The 26869-nt window shown below is 38.0% G+C and overlaps 1 protein-coding gene across 1 annotated transcript in view; it reads left to right on the top strand.

Annotated features, from left to right (window-relative positions):
* The window catches only part of UIMC1 (ubiquitin interaction motif containing 1), a 235272-nt gene that overhangs the window by 206618 nt on the left and 1785 nt on the right, over positions 1 to 26869 (top strand). Inside the window, exons 12-14 of the mRNA XM_077137728.1 lie at positions 6042 to 6120; positions 8174 to 8345; positions 26205 to 26268. Coding sequence (XP_076993843.1) covers positions 6042 to 6120; positions 8174 to 8345; positions 26205 to 26268 — 315 coding nt within the window. The remainder of the gene's footprint in view (positions 1 to 6041; positions 6121 to 8173; positions 8346 to 26204; positions 26269 to 26869) is intronic.

The following is a 26869-nucleotide window of genomic DNA, read 5'->3' as shown; positions in this document are numbered from 1 at the left end:
AGTGTTTGCCTCATGTATTTTGGAGCATTCTGGCTCAGTGCATAAATATTTATGATTGTTATGTCTTCTTGTTGAATTGTTCCTTTTATTAATATATAGTGTCCTTCTTTGTCTCTTTTAACTGTTTTACATTTGAAGTCTAATTTGTTGGACATTAGTATAGCTACTCCTGCTCTTTTCTGATTGTTATATGCATAAAATAACTTTTCCCAACCTTTCACTTTCAACCTGTGCTTATCCCTGGGTCTAAGATGCATTTCCTGTAGATAGCATATAGATGGGGTCCTGTTTTTTAATCCATTCTGCCAGTCTATGTCTTTTGATTGCGTAGTTTAATCCATTAACATTTAGTGTTATTACTGTACAGGCAGTACTTTCTTCTACCATTTTTCCTTTTAGATTTTATCTGTCATATCTAATTTTTCTTCTTTTTACTTTAACTGATGGTATTCATTTCTACACTCTTCTCCCCACCTCTCTCTCCTGTCTTTTGCTATCTGACTCTAGTGCTCCCTTTAGTATTTCTTTTAGAGCCGGTCTCTTGGTCACAAATTCTCTCATTGATTTTTTTGTCTGAAAACGTTGTAATTTCCCTCTCATTTTTTGAAGGACAGTTTTGGTGGATATAGAATTCTTGGTTGGCAGTTTTTCTTTTTTAGTACCTTATATATATATATCATCCCAATGTCTTCTCTTCTCTGTGGTTTCTGCTGAGAAATCTATCCATAGCCTTATTGGGCTTCCCCCTTGTATGTGATGGATTTCTTTTCTCTTGCTGCTTTCAAGATTCTCTCTTTCTCTTTGACATCTGACATTCTGATTAGTAAGTGTCTTGGAGTACATCTATTTGGATCTATTCTGTTTGGGGTATGCTGTACTTCTTGCATCTGTAACTTTAAGTCTTTCATAAGAGTTGGGAAATTTTCAGTGACAATTTCCTCCAGTAGTTTTTCTCCTCCTTTTCCCTTCTCTTCCTCTTCTGGAACACCCGCAACATATGTATTCATTCACTTCATGTTGTCATTCAGTTCCCTGTGTCCCTGCTCATGTTTTTCTGTTCTTTTCCCTATATTTTCTTTTGCTTGTCAAATTTCAGATGTCCCGTCCTTCAGTTCACTAATCTTATCTTCTTCCCCTTGAAATCTAACACTGTAGGTTTCCATTGTTTTTTTTATCTCTTCTACTTGTGCCTTTCATTCCTGTAAGTTCTGTAATTTGTTTTTTCAAACTTTTGACTTCTTCTTTGTGTTTGTTCCTTGCCTTCTTTGTATCCTCCCTCAATTCATTGATTTGAGTTTTGAAGAGGTTTCCAAGTCTGTTCAAACATCCTGAATTAATTGTTTCAACTCTTGTATCTCATTTGAATTGTTGGTCTGTTCCTTTGACTGGGCCATATCTTCAGTTTTCCTAGTATGATTTGTTATTTTTTACTGGTGTCTAGGCATTTAATTTCCTTAATTGGTTTATTTTGGAGATTGTTTTCACTTTTTTTACCTAGGATTTCCTTGCTGGATGACTGTGTTGTCTACCTGTTCTTTGACATTCAGTTCAGTTTATTCTAGACCTCTAGCTTAGGTTTTGTTTAACAGAACAGAATTTTTCAGTTCTTGTTTTCCTGTTTCTTGCCCTGCCTATATGGTGCCTTTCCCCTCACCCCCTTTAGGAGGGTCTACTTAGGTATTATTGACACCAGTCAGATTTTCTCAGACCAAACTGGCCTCCTTTCAGGAGAAAACTCTGCATCAGTTTTCTCTGAGGGTGAGACCCAGCAGGTTGAAAAGCTTTCCTATGAAGCCTCTGGACTCTTTGTTTTTCCTGTCTTGCCCGGTATGTGGCGCTTTTCTGTCTGCAGGTCCCACCAGCATAAGGTGGTCCAGTACCTTTAACTACAGCAGACTCTCCCTGCTGGGCGCATGGTTGAGATAGAGGAGATGTTTTAGGCTGGCTTTAATCACTTCACTTTTCCAGACCCTGGGGTCTGAATTCCTTGAGAGAGGGAATCCACCTGAGCTAGGCCCCACCCCTCTTGAGGGGAAGGCACAGGCTCTGGACAAACACTCACACAAACTTAATTCTACCTATGCCTGGGCAGCTGGAGCCCGAGAAGCCCTGCAGCTGTATCCAAAGAGCAGTCAAGCCATAGAAGCACAGCCATGAAAAAGAGAAAGAAAGCTTTTTCAGATTTATAGGACCCCCGTTAGTTGGATTTGCCAATCAAGAGCTTAAGTTGGTATGTTGCTTTGTTTATCTCCAGGTCCTGTGTGCCCCCTCCTTTCCTTCAGGGCCCAGACCCTTTCAAGTATTATGTGCTGTCCAGAAAACCTCTTTTGTTTTTTCTTTTTTCTTTTTCTGTCATTTTTTTCATTGGTGTTTTCTGTAATTTTGTCCTCTTCCTTTGGATGGGCCATCATTTCCACATTGTCTGCATTATCATCGAAGTCATGATTTGTCTTTGTCTTGTGCTCTTTTGTTGCTCTGTACATTTTAACATTTTAAATTTACTCCCTGGAATGGATGCTTCTTGGTTTTATAGGTATCTGGTGAGAGATTTTCTTGAGCTTCAGCCCCTCCTATCAGAAATGTCTGCCTACGGCAAATGCAGTGTGCAAGGTTTTCCCTGTCTTTCTGGGTCTCCTTTTTATCCTGAGCTTTTGCTTGTTAGTTGTTTTGTAGTTTACAGGAGTTTGGTTGTCCCCTCTGTTTCCTAGGAGATAGACTTCCCTCTTTCTGGTATTGGATGCTGGCAGGTCTTTTTCCCAGACTTTCTGCCTCTGTACTTTTTCTTTTTATATCCCTTTCATTGTCTTATGTTGGTTTTGCCTAGAAGGCAAATTGTGGGAGGAGCATCACTCTGGAAAGGACTTTCCCAAGTCAGTCTTTCCCAGCCTAAAGAGAGCCAGGAACCCACGAAAATGTTGCTGCTGGCTTCAGAGTTTCTTGGTGAGGGGATTAGAAAGGGCTCCAAATTCTTTTCCAACTGTTCCTCAAAGTTGAGCTTTCCTGGCCTGCTCAGCAAATTCACCCCTTTAACTAAATATCCCCCACAGCCCTGAGTAGGCAGTGTCTTTAAATCTCCACTATCTTTGCTAGTGTCTGGGAAGAGTTGATACAGTGGCTGCTTCAGCCTTTGACTGGGTGGGATTGAAGCAGTGGTTCCTACAGCCTTTGTCCAGAGGGCTTGAAAGAGTGGCTACCCTCAGAGCCAGAGCCAGTGATCTGAATTTGCTAATCAAAACCTGTGATTAAAAATATATATATATATATAAAGCTGTGATCAGCGATCAGCTGTGCCCATCCCTGTTCTTAAGGAAGAAGATTTTTATTTCTCTTTCTGTCACTTGGGGGTTGCTAGGGGCTAGACTCTGGGTACTGCCAAGAGAGTGGGGGATGGGTACAAGTTGCAGCCACACTGAGAGGTCAGTTTACAGTTATTCACCATAGTTTATCTGCCTCTTCCCTGGATGCTATACAGTATTCTTCTGGCCTCTTGAGTTTCAACTTAGTTGTTTCAGAAGTTCCTACATGTTTAATATTTACTTAGGTGAGAGGACTGAGTCCTGTAGCTCCCTACTCCACCATCTTCCTGGGAAGTTTCCCCCTTTTAACTTTTAATTCATCACTATATGAAAGTATGCAGTGAAAAATGTCTTCCTCCTCTTCCAGGTTCCAAATCTCCCTGTCATCCTCCCCAGAAACAACCTCTGTTATTAACTGCTTATGTGTAATCTTGCATTATGATGCTTATCCCTTTACACGTTGTGTAATGGTTACTTGAGTGTATGTGTTGCCTCCCTTACTAAATTGTAAGCTCCTAAGGACTCTGCTTCATATTTTCCTGTATCTTCCCTAATTACTTGAACTTAGAAGATTCTCAGTAAAGATTTGCTTGATTAATTATTTAAAGGAAACTTGGATCAGAGAAAGAGAGGCATCTTTGGTGATATGCCACAGTTTTCTGTCTTTGGCCATTATCCTTTACTACCATTTTCCCTAGTGACTTGAATGAGAATGTAGAAAGCATGCTTGCCATACATATATATATATATATATATATATATATATATATATATATACATACATATATGTATATATATGTATATATATGTATATATATAATACAAAGCTGGAAAAGAGACTAATAATATAAGATGACAGAATCAAGATTGTAAGTGATCACAACAGAATGGAATGTTCAGCTGAAAAGAGCAAGGACAGGTATAAAGTTCTGTGTTTAATGGCAGGGGAAAAAGCCAGCGACTTAGTTACCGAAGTTCAGAATTAGGGAACACTGTCTTGATAATATCAAGTTCATTTGAAGATTACTTGGGAGAGTAGAGGATGGATCTTAATTGACTTTCAGCTTAAACTCAATTTAAGCTAATAGTATGCTGAGGCTGTCAATGAAGTGAACAGAACTTTGGTTGAATTTGGTAGAATATGAATCCAGATAGGGTAGCTCATGTTTTTTCTATTTTCTTTACTGGTCAGACTCTTTGTTGAGTTTTAGGTTCAGTTTGGGGTGCCACATACATAAAGACTGACAAGTTGATGTATGTAAAGGAAGTAAGCTTGGAAGCTAAAATGTGGCTATAGGAATCAGACAGATCTAGGTTCTCTCCTAAGTTCTGCTACTTTACCAGTTGTGATAGCATGGCAAAGTCAGTCCCTCTGAATTTGTTTCTATACCTTTAAAACGGGGGCAGAGTAATTATAGCAATCTGATGACCCACTATAAGGATTAGAACTGACATAGGTACTCAAAAGGCTCTTTGATCCAAATCTTTAGTTAGAGATTAGTTTAATAACTAGATACAGTCCCTGCTTTGAAGGGGATGCATTTAGTGGGGCAGACACCTGAGATTGTAATGTAACTTGTTAAGGGCTCAAAGACTTAATTTGTAGAAAAGGGAGTAAGCTTATTCATTTTGCCCCCTATAAATGTTTATGGAGCTAGACTAAGAACAGTAGAATGGGATTTTAGGAGAAAGTGAGTTCTCCTCAGTGAAAAAATATAGTCAAGTTGAGACCATATGATTATTTGTCAGGAATGCTTCGAGAAAGCACTTCTGTTTGTGTAGGAGGTTGGGTAACCAGCTGTGGGCCAAATCCAACCAAGTACATATTTTTGTAAATAAAGTTTTATTGGAATACAGCCACAGCCATTTGTTTGTATCTTGTCTGTGGCTACTTTCCTGCTACAGTGCAGAGGGAACAGAGACCATATGGTCCACCACACCTAAACTATTTATATTTGGCCCTTACTAAAAAGTTTGCTGAGTCTGGGTCTGGACATATGCTTTTGTGAATCGTGGTCTTTTCTCAGTTCTCTGTGGGTGGGGATTTCAAGTGAAGAGTTTGGAGTAAGTCACAGGGTTTGAGATAGTTACAGTTTTTCTTGTTAGTACAAGGAAGAAAGACTGGGAAACACTTGGTTAAGTAACTTATAAGAACCTTTAGGAATTGATGGTTTTATGAACAGATACCTTTTGGTGTGAGACAGAATGTTTTGTATCCCACCTGGGCTAAAGCCATCTAGACCCACTAGAATTGAGAGGCAGTCTGGAGACTGGTTGTGTTAACCAACCCTTCTGAATTGTAGTTTTGTCACTTGTAAATGGAGCACCCTGCAGGGTTTTATAATGACTGGAGCTAATGAAGTACTTAGGGATAGTTATCATTACTATATTTTATAGAGCACCTCATTGGAGTGTGTGTTATACCAGGCAGAATTTTGGTTGATGACATATATACATCTTTCCCTTGAGTCCTTAAGTTGGGATAGTATACGAAAACAGTTCTTAGTATGGGCCGTATCTCTAACTCTCATGGCTTAGCAAATAAGAGAAAGGGAATTACTCTGTGACCAGCGTTTCAGTACATATGTTATGGATATTATTTTCTATCCTAGGAGAGTAGAGGCTTTCCATACAACTCACTTCTAATGAAGCAGGATTATAAGCTTCACTTTTTCCTATACGTTTTTTCTTTTGTATTCATAATCTGTTGTCACCTAATCGTTTTTTGTTTTTTTCTATTCGAAGTGCTGACTCGGAGACAGAAAGAGGCCAAGAACAAGAGTGACAGTGGGACTGCTGCCCAGACTTCCCTGGACTTTCACAGGTAAGTAGGGAGGCCACAGCTCATGGAGTACTTGTTTCATATATGATTGCTTGAACCAAATAAAGAGGCCATTTCCTATTTTACCCTTTTTTTTTTTTGGACTGCCAATCTCTTCATTGCTCTGATGTCTGAATTTCTTTTTCTTGTTCACAGTTTATATCAGTGTAGGTGGCCACTGAATTCCTTCTCAGTATCCTAAAAAAGTCCTGCCACTCACTCCACTTCCACATAGTTCTTAGTTTTTTGTTTTCTTTGAATTTGTATAGCGGTGTGATGCTTTGTGTAATAGTACAGAAGTTGAATTGCAAAAGGTTGGGCAATACAGAAGATAAAGAAGACTTCCTTGGGTTGTGGATTACATTCTAAGGGAGGGGTTAGGTCTAAGTGCTGCCTCCCCAAAGTAAAGACATTATACTTTACCAACAATACATTACAGAAGTTAATCACTAGGCAGAAGCTTTTATGTGTGAAACACAGATATCAGACCCTAGATTTCAGGGCTGCCTTCTCTAATCCAGTTGAGCAGAGCTGATCACTTGCTCCCTTGAAATCTGAAATGTGGAATTTTCTCTAGAATTATATTCTTCATGCTGTTGTATTATTTTTTATTTATTTTTACATTTCTGTCTTTTTGACACTCTTCAGATAACAGTGAGTTATTTGAATGCAGATACTTGCCTTGATTCATGTTTATATCCTCAGCATCTAATAAAATAGATTTGTTGAACACCTACTGTTATTGCTAGTCACTGTGCTAGGTGCTTTATTTACTTTAGAACTCCCACAATAGTTGATAAGATAGTTATTCTTTCTTCCTTTTTTTAAAATAAAAAAACTGAAGAGAAATTATAAGTAATTGGTTAATATCATGTGGCCAGAACAGCAAAGCCTACCTGACTCCAAAATGTATGTTCTTTCCACAGTTCTACTGTCTTTCATGTAGTGGGGGATTGATAAACACTATTTTCATTCATTGATAAACTTTGAAAAATACACTAGGCTAGCTTTTCTCTTGAGGCAGGGTTTTAGTTCCATTCTTCCAGATAATTCAAGACTTGAGAGAATTATTTTGTCAATTTTAAAGACCTCCAGAGAAATTCTTCCTTAGAGCTAATCTGAGTATCTCTTGCTATAGTTATTGAATAGTAATCACCAGAAAGGGAAGTCTAGGATAGCATACTTTGGTAAGTTTTCTTTAGCTTCTTAAAATTAAGATGATCTTATGAGTCAGACAGACCTGGGTTCTGACAATTATTAATTGCATGATCTTGGAGATAATAGTACTTCCCTAATAAGGTTGAAGAATTGGGTGAGAAATTATTACTAAAGGGTCTTGCAGTGGTTCTCAACACAGAGAAGATGCTTAATAAATGCTCATTTCTTCCTATTCCCCCAAAAGATTCTATAATCTTACCTCATGGACACAATTAGTTTCCTCTCTGTCTCCAAACTTTAATCCTGATAGCTGCTGGGCTATGATAAAGATAAAAATAAATATGTATATGAAATCATGCACAAGTCTATGACAGAACGACCTGGTTTTAGAAACTTCCTAGTTGATTTTGCAGGTTGTAGGATTAAAGAAGTCATCATACAGACAGACTTGATTTACTAATCAGACAATTTCATCCACCCTGGTAAAAATATTATTTTGGTTTTTGCTCTTGGTGCTCCCTTTTCTGTCTAAATTTTAACTTCCGTTTGAAAAAAACCTTACACTTAATTTCAGAAGAGTTTGACAGAATATTTTATGTCTGAAGAGCAATCAGCATTGCTTGAGATAGTTAGAAGAACTGATTTCATTACCATCCCACTGCTGCAACAGCAGGGTACAGAGAAACAGCCAGTGGAAAACCACTGATCACTCAGTCCTTTTGATTGGCATTGGGTTAGTTTTATTGGCGATCCTGCTGAGCAAATCTGCATTGGTTGGTATGTCTCCTCCACAGAATAACTTTGAGACGTAAAAACACAATTTGAGATATATCCAAGAGCCCAGAGGCAAACGCAAATCTTAAAACTGCTTTTTTCTCCCTTTCTTCTGATTGGCTAGGAATGAGAAATGTTATCTCTGCAAATCCCTGGTTCCATTCAGAGAGTATCAGTGTCATGTAGATGCCTGTCTTCAGCTTGCCAGGGGTGACCAAGGAGATGGGCCTGAAGGGAATGGTAGAGTGTGCTCAACTGTGGAGGAGAAGAGGCAGCAACTACCGAAGAGCACAAAGGTATGTATGGAATGTTCTTAGGAAAAGCTGCCTAATTCTTCTGATTATTCCTACTTAGTCTAAGAGGCCACAACTCTGGTCTGGCTTTTTTCTTCTGTTGTTTCCCATCTTCTTTCTCCCTCTCCTTTTCCCACCTCTTCCCTCTTCCATTTCTTCTATCTTGAAACAAGATTTGTGCTTTTTACACAAGTGCTTATTTATTTTAATTTAAAAAAGTCATGTTCATTTTAGAAAATTTGAAAGGTTCAAAAAGAAAGTATAAATAATCAGGGAAAATCATTACCTATAATCTAACTACTTAAAGGCAACAACTTTTAATATTTTGGCCTATTTCCTTCTTTTTTTCATGTGCATTTTTTTTAGGGGGGTGCATGGTCTAGGAATCAAACCTGGGTCTCCCACATGGAAGGTGAACATTCTACCATTGAACCACCCATACACCCCATTCACATCCAGTTTTAATGTACCCTGTATATAGTTTTCTACCCCAAAAAAATTACTGTTGATATTTTCATCACATAGATGTTCACTTAACCATTCTCATATTATTGGGCATTTACAGCCTTAACAATTCTTCTATATTATTATATTTTAAATATTAATTAATATTTGTACCACTGATTATATACTTAGAATACACTTTCTAAAGTGAGACTACTAAGCCACTGGGAATACAATGTTAAAGTCTCTTGAAACATACTGCTCTATTGTTTTTATGAGAGGGTATGCAGTTCATACCCCAGTTCCAGGAACATATACAAGATCAACTCTGTTGAACTCCATGTCTGCTCAGCCTTAGGAAGTGCAGGGTCTAGCCCATGGGCACTGGATAGAAGGATATGTTTTCTGTGCCTTTGTGACTAGAGAGAAGGAAAGTAAATTTTGGCTTAGAGATTTTGATAAACAGCAGAAGGATTGTGGGAAGATGGTAGAGTATGAAGATCCAGGAAGTAGTCCCTCTGCCAAAACAACTACTGAACTGGGAGGAACCGTCTAAATCAACTATTTTGAAGTTCTGGAGTCAGTTTAGCATCTAGGGAAGGCAAGGACAAAGAGACTAGTAAATCACAGTAAATATTGTTAAATTTCACCTTCATGTAACAGCTACCATCCCCTATTCCCTAAGCATGTGGTAGGCAGCAGTGGGGATTGTAGCCTGGGCTCCTAGTGCAGCTTGCTAGAGCCAGGGTTGGCTTTAAGGACATAGTCCTCCAAAATCCAGGTATGTGTGTGGTCTTTGCTGATCCCTTCTTATGATCAGCTACTTCAGATCACTGGGGAACAGCTGTGAGAGTGTCCATTGTTCTGGCCCTCCTTGGGCAAAAGCAGAAAAGTCTTAGAAAGACAATGTTTTTTTTTCTCTCTCTCTCTCTTTCTTCTTTTAATTCCCCATTTGGAAGCAAAAATAGTTTGTAAAAGTAACAAACTGATGTCTTCAGCCTTCAACAACAGCAAAACAGCAATTCATAAGGAATAGAAGTACTGGTATTTCAAAGTTATAACAACAAAATTCTCAGCGTGTTCTGTTCTAAACAAAAAAAGTACAGAACACACAAAGAAACAAGAAGTATGGCCCATTTAAGAAAAAAGGGAAACTATCCCTGAGAAAATGCATACATTGGAACTATTAGTCAAAGACTTTAAATTAACTCTCTTAAATATGTTCAGTGAGCTAAACGAATCCATAGACAAAGACCTAAAGGAAATTATTGTCTGAACAAAATACTGAGGTGGAAATTTATAAAAAGGAACTAAACGGAGATGTGGGAGCTGCAAAGTATAGTAATTGAAGTGAAACACTCATTAGATGGATTCTGCAGCAGACTTGAACAGGTAGAAGAAAGGATCAAGGATCTTTAACATAAGACAATGGAAATTATCCGTTGAGAGGAGCAGAAAGAAAAAAATAAGAAAAATGAACAAAGTCTAAGGAACCTGTGAGACTCATACCCATTGAGTCCCAGAAGATAACAAGAGAGAAAGGGGCAGAAAAAGTATTTGAAAAAATAATGGCCAAAAACTTACCAAATCTGATGGAAGAAATGAATATACCCATCCAGGAAACTCAAAGAACTCCAAGCAGGATAAACTCTAAGAGAGCTACATCATGACACATTATAGTGAAATTATCCAAATCCAAAGACTTGTGCAGTTTTGAAAGTAGCAAGAGAGAAGTAATTCATCACACACAAGGGATCTTCTCATAAGAAACATAGATGCCAGAAGACAGTGGGATGGTATCTTCAAAGTCCTCAAAGAGGAAAAAGAATGTCAACCAAGAATTCTATATCTGGCAAAATTATTTGTCAAAAATAAAGTAGAAATTAAGACACTTACAGATAAAGCTGAAGGCATTCATTATCAGAAGACCTGCTCTACAAAAAATGCTAAAGGGAGTCCTTCAAGCTGAAATGAAAGGGCACTCGACAGTACCTGAGGCCATAAGAAGAAATAAAGAGCATTGGTAAAGGTGACTACATAGGTAAATGTGCTGTATTATTATACTTTCGGCTTGGTAACTCCCCCTCCCCAAATGATTTAATAGACAAACATATAAAATAACATTTTAAATCTATGTTAATTGGCATACAATATATAAAGATATAATCTAAAAACAATAACAATATAATGGGGAAGAGATGGAGATATATAGGAGTAGAGAGTTTTATACCACTGAAACTAGATTGGTATTAGTCAAACTAAGTAGTTATTAGTTTAAAATGTTAATTGTAATTACACGGGTAACCACTAAGAAAATAACTAAAAAATACATAGAAAAGGAAAGAAGAAGGGAATCATAATGTTACAGTACAAAAACAAGAAAATACAAAAAAAAACGTAGTAATAGAGTAATTGAAGACCAAGAAACAAAGGAGGCATACAGAAAACAAATAGCCAAGTGGCAAAAGTAAAGCCTTACTTCTCAGTTACTACCTTAAATGTCAGTGGATTAAACTCCCCTGTTAAAAGGCAGATTGGACAAAGAAGCATGATCTGTCTAAATGCTGTCTATAGAAGATTCACATTAGATACAAAGACACAAAGGAATTGAAAGTCAAAGAATAGAAAAAAGATATTCTATGCAAGCAGTAATCCAAAAAAGAGCTGGAGTGGCAATATCATTGTCAAACAAAGAGTATAAATGAAAAAAGCTACAAGAAACAAAAAAGGATATTATTGATGAAAGGTTTGATCCAGCAAGAAGATTACAAACATATATGCACCTCACAGCAGAGCCCTAAAATATAAGAAGGAAAAATTGATAGAATTGAAGGGAGAAATAGATAATTCTACAGTAATAGTTGTGTACTTCAATATACCACTCTCAGTAATTCATAGAACATCTAACCAGAAGACCAGTAAGGAATAGAGGACTTGAGCAACACTATTAACCAATTACACCTAATGGGCATATCTCCATCCAACAATTGCAGAATGCACACCCTTCTCAAGTGCACATTTTCCAGGATAGATCACGTTAATCCACAAATCAATAAAATCGTAATAAATTAAAGAATATTGAAATAACACAAAGTATGTTCATGGACCACAGTGGAATAAAGCTAGAAATCAATAATAGAAGGAAAACTAGAAAATTTACAAATATATGGAAATTAAACATATCATTAAACAACCCATGTGTCAAAGAAGGAATCTGCAGAAGGCAGTGCTCAGAAGGAAAATCATAACTCTGAATGCCTACATTAAAAAAGAAAACAAATCAATAAATCAATAACCTAACTTCACACCTAAAGAAACTAGAAAAAGAAGAGCAGACTAAACTTAAGGGTAGTAAAAGGAAGGAACTAGTAAAGATTAGAGTAGAGATAAATGAAATAGAGAATAGAAAACCAGTAGAATCAACAAAACCAAAGTTGGTTATTTGAAAAGATCAATAAAATTGACCAATCTTTAGCCAGACTGACAGAGAAACAGAAGATGCAAATAACGATAATCAGGAATGAAAATATGGACTTGACTACTGACCAAACAGAAATAGAAAGAATTATGTCAGGGTACTGTGGACAGTTATATACCAACAAATTAGAACACCCAGGTGAAATAGATACATTTCTAGAAACATATAAGTGATCTAATCTGACACAAGACGAAATAGAAAATCTCTGAACAGACCTATATGAAGTAAAGAAATTGAATCAGTAGTTAGAAATCTCCCAATAAAAATAAGTCCAGGACAGGATGGCTTCACTGCTGAATTCTACCAAACTTTTAAATATTTAACACCAATCCTTCTTAGACTCCTCCAAAAAAAAAAAAAAAAAAAAATAGAAGAGGAAGTATTATTCCCTAAAAAAAGTAGAAGAGGAGGTATTATTCCCTAACTCATTTCTTTGAGGCCAAAATTATTGTGATACCAAAGTCAGATGAAAACAACACAAGAAAAGAAAATTACAGAGCAGTATCCCTTATGAATATAGATGCAGATATCAACGCAATACTGTCACACCAAATCCAGTGGCATGTTGAAAGGATTATATACCATAACTTAAATGAGATTTATTTCAGGAATGCAAGGTTGGTTCAACATAGGAAAACTAGCCAGTATAAAACACCACATTAATAGAAAGAAGGAAAAAAACCCACATGGTCATCTCAGTTGATGCAGAAAAAGCATTTGGCCAAATCCAACATCCTTTCATGGTAAAAACGCTTTTAAAAACTAGGAATAGGAGGGAACTTTCTCACCATGATAGTGGCATTTATTAAAATCCCACTGCAGAAGAAGTGTGACCCTGTTCTGGGTCAAGATGGCGGCTTAACAACGTGCGCGTTTTAGTTCGTCCTCCAGAACAACTACTAAATAACCAGAAACAGTACAGAACAGCCCCTGGGGCCACGTCAGTGACCAGGCACACAGCGTACCCAAGTCTGGACCAGCTGGACCGGCTGCAAGCACTCCCCCGAACCGTGAGATCCCAAAGCTGCGGCGGCCAGTGCCCTCCCCCACAGGCCCCTTCCCAAAGGGGAAAGGAAAGGACTTTACCAGCAGCAGGGACTCAGCACAATCAAAATGCCAATTGTGGAACTAATTAACAAATTCTGACTACTAAAAATAGGTCCTCAGCTTAGGTGAACCTTATCAAAGCGGAGGTTACTCATTTTTGCCCCGGTGCCAAGGGGGCAGGACTGACAGAAAAAGGGGGAAAAAAAAAAGAAGGACACAGAGGTTTTTGTGGCTGTGTATCTACAAAGGCTTGACTGCCTCTGGATACAGTGGCAGGACTTTTCAGGCTGCAACTGCCCCAGGCATAGGCAGAAGTGAGCTGTTTTGGGGGCTTGTCTGGAGCCTGTGCCTTCCCCAGGGGAGGGGTGAAGCCCAACTCAGGTGGAATCCCTCCCTCAAGGAATTCAGACACCAGGGCTTGGTAATTTGAAGCCATTAAAACCAGACTACAACCTCTCCTCTGTCTCCACCACGCCCCCAGCAGGGAGAGTCTGCCAAAGTTAAAGGTACCTCATCATTTTGTGCGGGTGGGACCTGCAGTCAGACAAGCGCCACACACAGGGCAGGATAAGAAAAACAGAGTCCAGAGACTTCACAGGAAAGTCTTTCAACCTGCTGGGTCTCACCCTCAGGGAAAACCGACGCAGGTGACTCTTTCCTCCTGATAGGAGGCCAGTTTGGTCTGGGAAAATCTGGCTGGGTATATAATATCTAAGTAGACCCTCCTAAGTGTGGGAGGAGGGGGAAGGCACCACACAAGCAGGGCAAGAAACAAGAAAACAAGAACTGAAAAATTATCCTCTGTTAAACAAAACTTAAGCTAGAGGTCCAGATAAAGCCGAACAGAATGTCAGAGAACAGATAGACAACAAATTCATCCAGCAAAAACCCTAGATAAAAGAAGTGAAAGCAATTTCCAGAATAAACTAATTAAGGTAATTAAATGCCTAGACGCCAGCAAAAAATAACAAATCACACTAGGAAAATTGAAGATATGGCCCAGTCAAAGGAACAAACCAACAATTCAAAAGAGATACAGGAGCTGAAACAATTAATTCAGAATGTACAACAGACATGGAAAACCTCATCAAAAACTGAATCAATGCATTGAGGGAGGATATAAAGAAGGCAAGGAAAGAACAAAAAGAAGAAACTGAAAGTCTGAAACAACAAATCACAGAACTTATGGGAATGAAAGACACAGTAGAAGAGATGAAAAATAACAATGGAAACCTACAATGGTAGATTTCAAGAGACAGAACATAGGATTTCAAAACTGGAGGATGGAACATCTGAAATCCAACAAGAAACAGAAACTATAGGAAAAAAATGGAAAAATATGAGCAGGGACTCAGGGAACTGAATGACAATATGAAGCGCACCAATATACGTGTTATGGGTGTCCCAGAAGAAGAGAAGGGAAAAGGAGGAGAAAAACGAATGGAGGAAATTATCACTGAAAATATCCCAACTCTTATGAAAGATTTAAAATTACAGATCCAAGAAGTGCAGTGTACCCCAAAGAGAATAGATCCAAATAGACATACTCCAAGACATTTACTAATCAGAATGTCAGATGTCAAAGAGAAAGAGAAGATCTTAAAAGCAGCAAGAGAAAAGCAATCCATCACATACAAGGGAAGCCCGATAAGAGTATGCGCAGATCTCTCAGCAGAAACCATGGAGGCGAGAAGACAGTGGGATAAAATATTTAAATTATTAAGAGAGAAAAACTGCGGGACTTCCGGAGAAGATGGCGGCTTAGTAAGACGCGCGGATCTTAATTTCTCCTCCAGGACAGCTACTAGGGGAGTAGAAACGATACAGAACAGCTCCCAAAGCCACGACAGAGATAAAAAAGACAGCGTACCCCATCAGAACGGCTGGCTGGCTGAGAGAACCGCTCTGGTGAGATCGCTGAGGGGCGCAGGCTTCACCGGGCGGGGTGGCAAGCGGCCGGAGTCACTCCCTTCCCCTCAAACCGCGGCGGCTGGCGCCCACACCATGCGCGGCCCCCGGACCAACTGAGAGAATTGGATCGGAAATCCCCAGGCCGCGGAGAACGGTGACGGGGGGGGGAGGCCCTTCCAAACCCGTGACTCCCCGGGAACGTGCACTCTCCCGGGCAGACCGCTGCGGCTGGCGCCCTCCCACCAAGCTTGGCACCCTGGGCTGACTAGGAAATTCGGACGGGCACTTTCCCGGGCTGCGGCGACCAGCGACCCTCCCCACGTTCGGACCCCGGGCCGGCTGGCACTCTTCCAAGCCGATTCGGCTAGCGAACCTCCCAAACGGCGAGAGTTTTCCAAAGTTAAAGGACCCACAGCACCTTTTACTGGTGGGACCCGCAGACAAACGTGTGCCACAAGCGCCACCTACTGGGCAGGATAAGAAAAACAGAACCCAGAGATTTCACAGAAAAATCTTACAACCTTGTTGGGTCCGACACCCAGGGAAATCTGACTAAATGCCCAGACGCCAGCAGCAGAAGATAACTGTCCACGCTCAGAAGATTGAAAATATGGCCCACTCAAAGGAACAAACCAATAGTTCAAATGAGATACAGGAGCTGAGACAACTAATGCTGAATATATGAACAGAAATGGAAAACCTCTTCAAAAACGAAATCGATAAATTGAGGGAGGACATGAAGAGGACATGGGCTGAACATAAAGAAGAAATAGAAAAACTGAAAAAACAAATCACAGAACTTATGGAAGTGAAGGATAAAGTAGAAAAGATGGAAAAAACAATGGATACCTACAATGATAGATTTAAAGAGACAGAAGATAGAATTAGTGATTTGGAGGATGGAACATCTGAATTCCAAAAAGAAACAGAAACTATAGGGAAAAGAATGGAAAAATTTGAACAGGGTATCAGGGAACTCAAGGACAATATGAACCGCACAAATATATGTGTGGTGGGTGTCCCAGAAGGAGAAGAGAAGGGAAAAGGAGGAAAAAAACTAATGGAAGAAATTATCACTGAAAATTTCCCAACTCTTATGAAAGACCTAAAATTACAGATCCAAGAAGTGCAGCGCACCCCAAAGAGATTAGACCCAAATAGGCGTTCTCCAAGACACTTACTAGTTAGAATGTCAGAGGTCAAAGAGAAAGAGAGGATCTTGAAAGCAGCAAGAGAAAAACAATCCATCACATACAAGGGAAACCCAATAAGACTATGTGTAGATTTCTCAGCAGAAACCATGGAAGCTAGAAGACAGTGGGATGATATATTTAAATTACTAAAAGAGAAAAACTGCCAACCAAGACTCCTATATCCAGCAAAATTGTCCTTCAAAAATGAGGGAGAAATTAAAACATTCTCAGACAAAAAGTCACTGAGAGAATTTGTGACCAAGAGACCAGCTCTGCAAGAAATACTAAAGGGAGCACTAGAGTCAGATACAAAACGACAGAAGAGAGAGGTATGGAGAAGAGTGTAGAAAGAAGGAAAATCAGGTATGATATATATAATACAAAAGGCAAAATGTTAGAGGAAAATATTATCCAAACAGTAATAACACTAAATGTCAATGCACTGAATTCCCCAATCAAAAGACATAGATTGGCAGAATGGATTAAAAAACAGGATCCTTCCATATGCTGTCTACAGGAAACACATCTTAGACCCAAAGATAAACATAGGTTGAAAGTGAAAGGTTGGGAAAAGATATTTCATGCAAATAACAACCAGAAAAGAGCAGGAGTGGCTATACTAATATCCAACAAATTAGACTTCAAATGTAAAACAGTTAAAAGAGACAAAGAAGGACACTATATACTAATAAAAGGAACAATTAAACAGGAAGACATAACAATCATAAATATTTATGCACCGAACCAGAATGCCCCAAAATACGTGAGGAATACACTGCAAACACTGAAAAGGGAAATAGACTCATATACCATAATAGTTGGAGACTTCAATTCACCACTCTCATCAATGGACAGAACATCTAGACAGAGGATCAATAAAGAAATAGAGAATCTGAATATTACTATAAATGAGCTAGACTTAACAGACATTTATAGGACATTACATCCCACAACAGCAGGATACACCTTTTTCTCAAGTGCTCATGGATCATTCTCAAAGATAGACCATATGCTGGGTCACAAAGCAAGTCTTAACAAATTTAAAAAGATTGAAATCATACACAACACTTTCTCGGATCATAAAGGAATGAAGTTGGAAATCAATAATAGGCGGAGTGCCAGAAAATTCACAAATACATGGAGGCTCAACAACACACTCTTAAACAACAAGTGGGTCAAAGAAGAAATTGCAAGAGAAATTAGTAAATACCTCGAGGCGAATGAAAATGAAGACACAACATATCAAAACTTATAGGATGCAGCAAAGGCAGTGCTAAGAGGGAAATTTATTGCCCTAAATGCCTGTATCAGAAAAGAAGAAAAGGCAAAAATGCAGGAATTAACTGTCCACTTGGAAGAACTGGAGAAAGAGCAGCAAACTAATCCCAAAGCAAGCAAAAGGAAGGAAATAACAAAGATTAGAGCAGAAATAAATGAAATTGAAAACAATAGAGAAAATCAATAAGACCAGAAGTTGGTTCTATGAGAAAATCAATAAGATTGATGGGCCCTTAGCAAGATTGACAAAAAGAAGAAGAGAGGGGATGGAAATAAATAAGATCAGAAATGGAAGAGAAGACATAACTACTGACCTCACAGAAATAAAGGAGGTAATAACAGGATACTATGAACAACTTTACGCTAACAAATACAACAATTTAGATGAAATGGACGGGTTCCTGGAAAGATATGAACAACCAACTTTGACTCAAGAAGAAATAGATGACCTCAACAAACCAATCACAACTAAAGAAATTGAATTAGTCATTCAAAAGCTTCCTAAAAAGAAAAGTCCAGGACCAGACGGCTTCACATATGAATTCTATCAAACATTCCAGAAAGAATTAGTACCAACTCTCCTCAAACTCTTCAAAAAAAATCGAAGTGGAGGGAAAACTACCTAATTCATTCTATGAAGCCAACATCACCCTCATACCAAAACCAGGCAAAGATATTACAAAAAAAGAAAACTACAGACCAATCTCTCTAATGAATATAGATGCAAAAATCCTCAATAAAATTCTAGCAAATCGTATCCAACAACACATTAAAAGAATTATGCATCATGACCAAGTAGGATTCATCCCAGGTATGCAAGGATAGTTCAACATAAGAAAATCAATTAATGTAATACACCATATCAACAAATCAAAGCAGAAAAATCACATGATCATCTCAATTGATGCAGAGAAGGCATTTGATAAGATTCAACATCCTTTCCTGTTGAAAACACTTCAAAGGATAGGAATATAAGGGAACTTCCTTAAAATGATAGAGGGAATATATGAAAAACCCACAGCTAATATCATCCTCAATGGGGAAAAATTGAAAACTTTCCCCCTAAGATCAGGAACAAGACAAGGATGTCCACTATCACCACTATTATTCAACATTGTGTTGGAGGTTCTAATCAGAGCAATTAGACAAGAAAAAGAAATACAAGGCATCAAAATTGGAAAGTAAGAAGTAAAACTATCACTGTTTGCAGAAGATATGATACTATACGTCGAAAACCCGGAAAAATCCACAACAAAACTACTAGAGCTAATAAATGAGTACAGCAAAGTAGCAGGTTACAAGATCAACATTCAAAAATCTGTAGCATTTCTATACACTAGCAATGAACAAGCGGAGGGGGAAATCAAGAAACGAATCCCATTTACAATTGCAACTAAAAGAATAAAATACCTAGGAATAAATTTAACTAAAGAGACAAAAAACCTATATAAAGAAAACTACAAAAAAATGCTAAAGGAAATCACAGAAGACCTAAATAGATGGAAGGGCATACCGTGTTCATGGATTGGAAGACTAAATATAGTTAAGATGTCAGTCCTACCTAAATTGATTTACAGATTCAGTGCAATATCAATCAAAATCCCAACAACTTATTTTTCAGAAATAGAAAAACCAATAAGCAAATTTATCTGGAAGGGCAGGGTGCCCCAAATTGCTAAAAACATCTTGAGGAAAAAAACGAAGCTGGAGGTCTTGCACTGCCTGACTTTAAGGCATATTATGAAGCCACAGTGGTCAAAACAGCATGGTATTGGCATAAAGATAGATATATCGGCCAATGGAATCGAATAGAGTGCTCAGATATAGACCCTCTCATCTATGGACATTTGATCTTTGATAAGGCAGTCAAGCCAACTCACCTGGGACAGAACAGTCTCTTCAATAAATGGTGCCTAGAGAACTGGATATCCATATGCAAAAGAATGAAAGAAGACCCATATCTCACACCCTACACAAAAGTTAACTCAAAATGGATCAAAGATCTAAACATTAGGTCTAAGACCATAAAACAGTTAGAGGAAAATGTAGGGAGATATCTTATGAATCTTACAATTGGAGGCAGTTTTATGGACCTTAAACCTAAAGCAAGAGCACTGAAGAAGGAAATAAATAAATGGGAACTCCTCAAAATTAAACACTTTTGTGCATCAAAGAACTTCATCAAGAAAGTAGAAAGACAGCCTACACAATGGGAATCAATATTTGGAAACGACATATCAGATAAAGGTCTAGTATCCAGAATATATAATGAGATTGTTCAACTCAACAACAAAAAGACAGCCAACCCAGTTACAAAATGGGAAAAAGACTTGAATAGACACCTCTCAGAGGAGGAAATACAAATGGCCAAAAGGCACATGAAGAGATGCTCAATGTCCCTGGCCATTAGAGAAATGCAAATCAAAACCACAATGAGATATCATCTCACACCCGCCAGAATGGCCATTATCAACAAAACAGAAAATGACAAGTGCTGGAGAGGATGCAGAGAAAGAGGCACACTTATCCACTGTTGGTGGGAATGTCAAATGGTGCAACCACTGTGGAAGGCAGTTTGGCGGTTCCTCAAAAAGCTGAATATAGAATTGCCATACAACCCAGCAATACCATTGCTGGGAATCTACTCAAAGGAATTAAGGGCAAAAACTCAAACAGACATTTGCACACCAATGTTTATAGCAGCGTTATTTACAATTGCAAAGAGATGGAAACAGCCGAAATCTCCATCAACAGACGAGTGGCTAAGCAAACTGTGGTATATACATACAATGGAATATTATGCAGCTTTAAGGCAGGATAAACTTATGAAGCATGTAATAACATGGATGGACCTAGAGAACATTATGCTGAGTGAGTCTAGCCAAAAACTAAAAGACAAATACTGTATGGTCCCAATGATGTGAAGCGACACTCGAGAATAAACTTGAAATATGTCATTGGCAACAGAGTTCAGCAGGAGTTAGAAACAGGGTAAGATAATGGGTAATTGGAGCTGATGGGATACAGACTGTGCAATAGGACTAGATACAAAAACTCAAAAATGGACAGCACAATAATACCTAATTGTAAAGTAATCATGTTAAAACACTGAATGAAGCTGCATCCGAGCTATAGGTTTTTGTTTTGTTTTGTTTTGTTTTTTTTGTTCTATTATTACTTTTATTTTTTTTCTCTATATTAACATTCTATATCTTTTTCGGTTATATTGCTAGTTCTTCTAAACCGATGCAAATGTACTAAGAAACGATGATCATGCATCTATGTGATGATGTTAAGAATTACTGATTGCATATGTAGAATGGTATGATTTCTAAAAAAAAAAAAAAATGGACAGCACAATACTACCTAATTGTAATGTAATTATGTTAAAACACTGAATGAAGCTGCATCTTAGCTATAGTTTTTTTCTTATATATTTTTGTATTTTTTATTTTTATTTTTTCTCTATATTATCATTTTATTTCTTTTTCTAAATCGATGCATATGTACTAAGAAATGATGATCATACATCTATGTGATGATATTAAGAATTACTGATTGCATATGTAGAATGGAATGATTTCTAAATGTTGTGTTAGTTAATTTTTTTTAATTAATAAAAAAAAAAGAGAGAAAAACTGCCAACCAATAATTCTATATCCAGCAAAATTGTCCTTCAAAAATGAGGGAGAAATGAAAACATTTTCAGACAAAAAATCACTGAGAGAATTTGTGACCAAGAAACCAGCTCTGCAAGAAATACTAAAGGGAACACTAGAGACAGATACGAAGACAGAAGAGAGAGGTGTGGAGAAGAGTGTAGAAAGGAAGACTAGGAGTAAAGGTAAAAAGAAGGAAAATTAGATATGACATATAAAATCCAGAAGGCAAAATAATAGAAGAAAGTACTACCCATGCAGTAATAACACTGAATGTTAATGGATTAAATTCTCCAATCAAAAGACATAGTCTGGCAGAATGGATTAAAAAACAGGACCTATCTATATGCTGTCTCTACTCAAAGGACACGAGGCCAAGGACACAAACGGACATCTGCACACCAATGTTTATAGAAGCATTATTAACAATTACCAAGAGATGGAAACAGCCAAAATGTCCATCAACAGACAGTTGACTAAACATACTGTGACATTTACATAAGATGGAATATTATGCAGCTGTAAGACAGAAAAAAGTTATGAAGTATGTAACAACATGCATGAACCTTAAGGACGTTATGCTGAGTGTGATTAGCCAGAAACAAAAGGACAAATACTGTATGGTCTCACTGATATGATCTGACATTAGTGAATAAACTTGGAATATTTCCTTGGTAACAGAGACCGTCAGGAGATAGAAATAGTGTGAGATATTGGGTAATTGGAGCTGAAGGGATACAGATTGCACAACAGGACTGAATATAAAAACTCAGAAATGGACAGCACAACACTACCTAACTGTAATGTAATTACGTTAAAACACTGAATGAACCTGCATGTGAGAACGATAGAGGGAGGAGGGCTGGGGACATAAATGAAATCAGAAAGAAAGATAGATGGTAAAGATCGAGATGGTATAATCTAGGAATGCCTAGAGTGTATTATAATAATAGTGAAATGTACAACGTACAAATTTTAAAAATGTTTTTGCATGAGGAAAAACAAAGGAATGTCATTACTGCAGGGTGCTGAAAATAGGTGATAATTAATACTTTAAAATGTCACCTTATGTGTGAGACTAAAGCAAAAAATGTTTATTTGTTACAAAATTTATATTTTGACTAGAGCATTTCCTAATATAACTCATATAGATAGTTTGATTGAATGTCATAAGTACTTGGAATCTAAGGTAGGACATGAGATTTTGTTGGTTTGTCCAGAGTGATGCCCCGATGAATCCCAGAGTGATATGATCAGTGACTGGAAACGTACTTGCAAGCCCCCTTCGGGGAATGGTGAAAGTGGGGAGAAATTCAACTTCCCCAAGTTGAATTATTGATACTCTCTCAAGTAGTGTGGACAACCAAAGCTGAGCCCCCAGTCTTGGGGTTTGTTCATATGAAACTTAACCCCACAAAGGATAGGTCAAGTCTACTTAAAATTTAGGCCTAAGAGTCACCCCCAAGAGAGCCTCTTTTGTTGCTCAGATGTGGCCTCTCTCTCCAGCCAACATGATGAGCAGTCTCACCACCCTCCACCTCTCTGCGTGGGACATGGCTCCCAGGGGTGTGGACCTTCCTGGCAACGTGGGACAGAGACCCTGGAATGAGCTGAGACTCAGCATCAAGGGACTGAGAAAAACCCTAGAATGAGCTGAGAATTAACATCAAGGATTGAGAGAACCTTCTCAACCAAAGGGGGAAGAGTGAAATGAGACTAAGTGTCAGTGGCTGAGAGATTCCAAACAGAGTTGAGAGGTTATCCTGGAGGTTATTCTTATGCATTAAGTAGATATCACTTTGTTGTTCAAGATGTAGCGGAGAGGCTGGAGGAAACCGCCTGAAAATGTAGAGCTGTGTTCCAGTAGCCATGTTTCTTGATGATGACTGAACAGTGATACAACTTTCACAATGAGACTCTGTGAATGTGAAAACCTTGTGTCTGATGCTCCTTTTAGCTACTATATCAACAGAAGAGTAGAACATATGGAATAAAAATAAATCATAGGGGGAACAAATGTTAAAATAAATTTAGTTTGAAATGCTAGTGGTAAATGAAGGTGAGGGGTAAGGGGTATGGTATGTATAATCTTTCTTTTTTCTCTGTTACGTTTTATTTCTTTTTCTGTTGTCTTTTTATTTCTTTTCCTAAATCGATGCAAATGTTCTAAGAAATTATGAAAATGCAACTGTGTGATGATATTAAGAATTACCTATTGTATATGTAGAATAGAATGATATCTTAATGTTTTGTTTGTTAATTTTTTTTAATTAGTAAAAAAGTTAAAAAAAATCCCACCGCAAAACTTAACCCTACAAAGGATAGGTCAAGCCTGCTTAAAATTAGGCCTAAGAGTCACCCCCAACAGAACCTCTTTTGTTGCTCAGATGTGGCCTCTCTCTCCAGCCAACACAACGAGCAAACTCACTACCCTCCCCCTGTCAACATGACTCCCAGGGGTGTGGACCTTCCTGGCAACATGGGACAGAAATCCAAGAATGAACTCAGACTCAGCATCAAGGGATTGAGAAAATCCTCTTGACCAAAAGGGGGAAGAGTGAAATGAGACAAAGTGTCAATGGCTGAGAGATTCCAACCAGAGTAGAGAGGTTATCCTGGAGGTTATTCTTATGCATTAAGTAGATATCACCTTGTTATCTAAGAGGAAATGGAGAGGCTGGAGGGAACTGCCTGAAAATGTAGAGCTGTGTTCCAGTAGCCATGTTTCTTGATGATGATTGTATAATGGTGTAGCTTTCACAGTGTGACTGTGTGATTGTGAAAACCTTGTGTCTTATGCTCCTTTTATCTACCTTGTCAACAGATGAGTAGAACATATGGAATAAAAAGAAATAATAGGGGGAACAAATGTTAAAATAAATTTAGTTTGAAATGCTAGTGATCAGTGAAAGGGAGAAGTAAGGGGTATGGTGTGTATGGGTTTTTTTTCTGTTTTCGTTTTATTTTTTTCTGTTGTCTTTTTGTTTCTTTTTCTGAATTGATGCAAATGTTCTAAGAAATGATCAGGATGATGAATCTGCAGCTATGTGATGATATTGTGAATTACTGATTATATATGTAGAATGAAATGATCACATATTGGGAATGTTTGTGTTTCTTTCTGTAATTTTTTTAAAAATCCCACTTCAAATATCACACTCAATGATAAAAGGCTGAAAGCTTTCCCTTTAAGATGAGGAACAAGGCAAGGATGCCTGCTGCCACCCCTGCTATATACTATAATACTCTTACAAGAAAACAGAGAAATATATTTAGAACCTTGTGATAGGCAATGGACTTTCAGATTTAATATCAAAATCACAAGCAATAAAAGGAAAAGCAGATAAAATAAATTTCATAAAATTTAAAAACTTTTGTGCACCAAAGGACATTAACAAGAGAGTGAAACAAAATGTGAGAAGATATTTAAAAACCACATATCTGATAAGGGTTTAGTATCCAAAATATATAATAACAAAAAGACAACCCAGTTTTTAAAAATGAGCCAAGGATTTGAATAGACATTTCTCCAAAGTGGGTAGTCATATGGCCAGTAGGTGTATGAGAAGATGCTCAGTATCATTAGCCAATAAGGAAATGCAAATCAGAACTACAGTGAGATGCCATTCCATGCCATCTAGCGTGGATCCTGTAAACAAAAAGGAAAATACCAAATGCTGGTAAGGATATGGAGAAATAAGAGCCCTCCAGCATTATTGGTGAGCGTGTAAAATGGTAACGCTGCTGTGGAAAAGTTTGGTGGTTCCTCAGGAGTTAAAAATAAAATTACCATATGACCTGGCAATTTTAGTCCTAGATATATACCCAAAAGAATTAAAAGCAGGGGCTCAGACAGATATTTGTACACCAGTGTTCACTGCAGCATTCTTTACAATAGCAAAAGGTGGAAGCAACTCAAGTGTCCATGAATAGATGAGTGGATAAACAAAATATAGTATATCCACATGATAGAATATAGTTCGCCCATAAAAAGGAATGAAGTGCTGATACATGTTGCAAAATTGATGAACCTTGAAGACATCATGTTTTGTGAAATAAGCTGAACACAAAAGGTTAAATATAGTATGATTTCTGTTATATGAAATACTGGGAATAAAATTCATGAAGACAGAGACAGAATTACTCGTTTCCAGGGGAGTGGGGAGGGAGAATGGGGAGTTATTGCTTAATGATTTTTGTTTGGGATGATGAAAATAGTCTGGAAATAGTGGTAAAAATTGCACAGTATTGTCAGTGTACTTAATGTCAAAGATTTGTCTACTTAAAATGATTTTTTATGTTACATTAATTTTTATCACAATTAAAAATAAAGTATATAAAAAATAAAGCAACAACTCCGTATTCTAGGCTTAGTAACATAGCAGTTGCAGCACACTCTGATCAGGAATTAATCATGTGTCATGCCAGAAAGAAGGACCTCTTTATGACTGGGATTATTTCAAGGTGGTGCTTATACCATAGAGCCAGTTTTTCTTCTGGTATCAATGCCTATAGAAGCTACCTTTACACTACTGTTTTCTGTCTTTAATCTCCCATGTCTATCACAGATCATAGGCTGCTGTTTGGCATGATCTTGGTTGACTAACTTTGGCTTGTCTCATATCCATTCTTAGATAATATTCTTGGCATAGAGATATATTTTATTCATCACTGTTTGCTTTTTTTTTTTTTTACTCATGTACCCTCCTTTAATAGAAAGCAAAAAACTTTTCTAGAGCTGTGCTTTACACCTTTTTTCTTCTGGAGACAGGTGTAATCTGGGCTAGGGCAGTTGTATTGTAAATTCTTTCTGCCATGAGGTAACACTTTCTTCTATTTTTCTCTGTCATAGGAAAAAGGCCATAATGAAGGCCGCCTCCTCAGCCTCTTGGAACAGTCAGAGCACAAGTCTGCAGGTGAGAGCCCCAGCACTGGTTTTCTGGGCTTATGCCCAACGCCTTCCAGTGACGATATAGCCACTGCCAACTCCCTATTTGTTGGGGTTATGTGGGGTCCACATCTGAATCAGCCAGCCAGCCCTGAGATCTAATCTTGATGAGCTCTTCCTTAGGGAGGTGGCAGGTGAGAGGAGGAAGGTTCTCTTATTTATTTGTTTCTTTTCAGGCTTTATAAAGCCAGGAATAAGGACCTCCTGTTGAACTGGGTAAAAAACATATTTCTTTCACAGGAGAACAATTTGAATCCTAAGTATGCCATCTAAAGGAACAGGCATGAAAATTACTGCCTCCTCCTAATGCTTTGTGCATCATTCATTTAACTTAGTGTCCCACCCTGCGCTCCTCAGGGATTTCAGGAAATAACTCTGCCTCTTTTTTGCCCAGCATTTTGGGAGCAGTAGAGTGGATTGGTATAAGAGCGTCTCCAGATGTGTTTGAATTCTGATTCTGCTAACTTACCTTATTCTTTGACTTTGCACAGATTACTTAACCTCACTGAGGTTATTTAGCCTCTTCTATAAATAGAGGTAATAGTAGCAGCTTCATAGATTGTAAGGGT

Source organism: Tamandua tetradactyla, chromosome 20 (genome assembly GCF_023851605.1).
Source record: "Tamandua tetradactyla isolate mTamTet1 chromosome 20, mTamTet1.pri, whole genome shotgun sequence".
Classification (NCBI taxonomy): Eukaryota; Metazoa; Chordata; class Mammalia; order Pilosa; family Myrmecophagidae; genus Tamandua; species Tamandua tetradactyla.
Note: the sequence above shows the minus strand (reverse complement) of the source record. Positions and strands in the feature narration are given on the sequence as shown.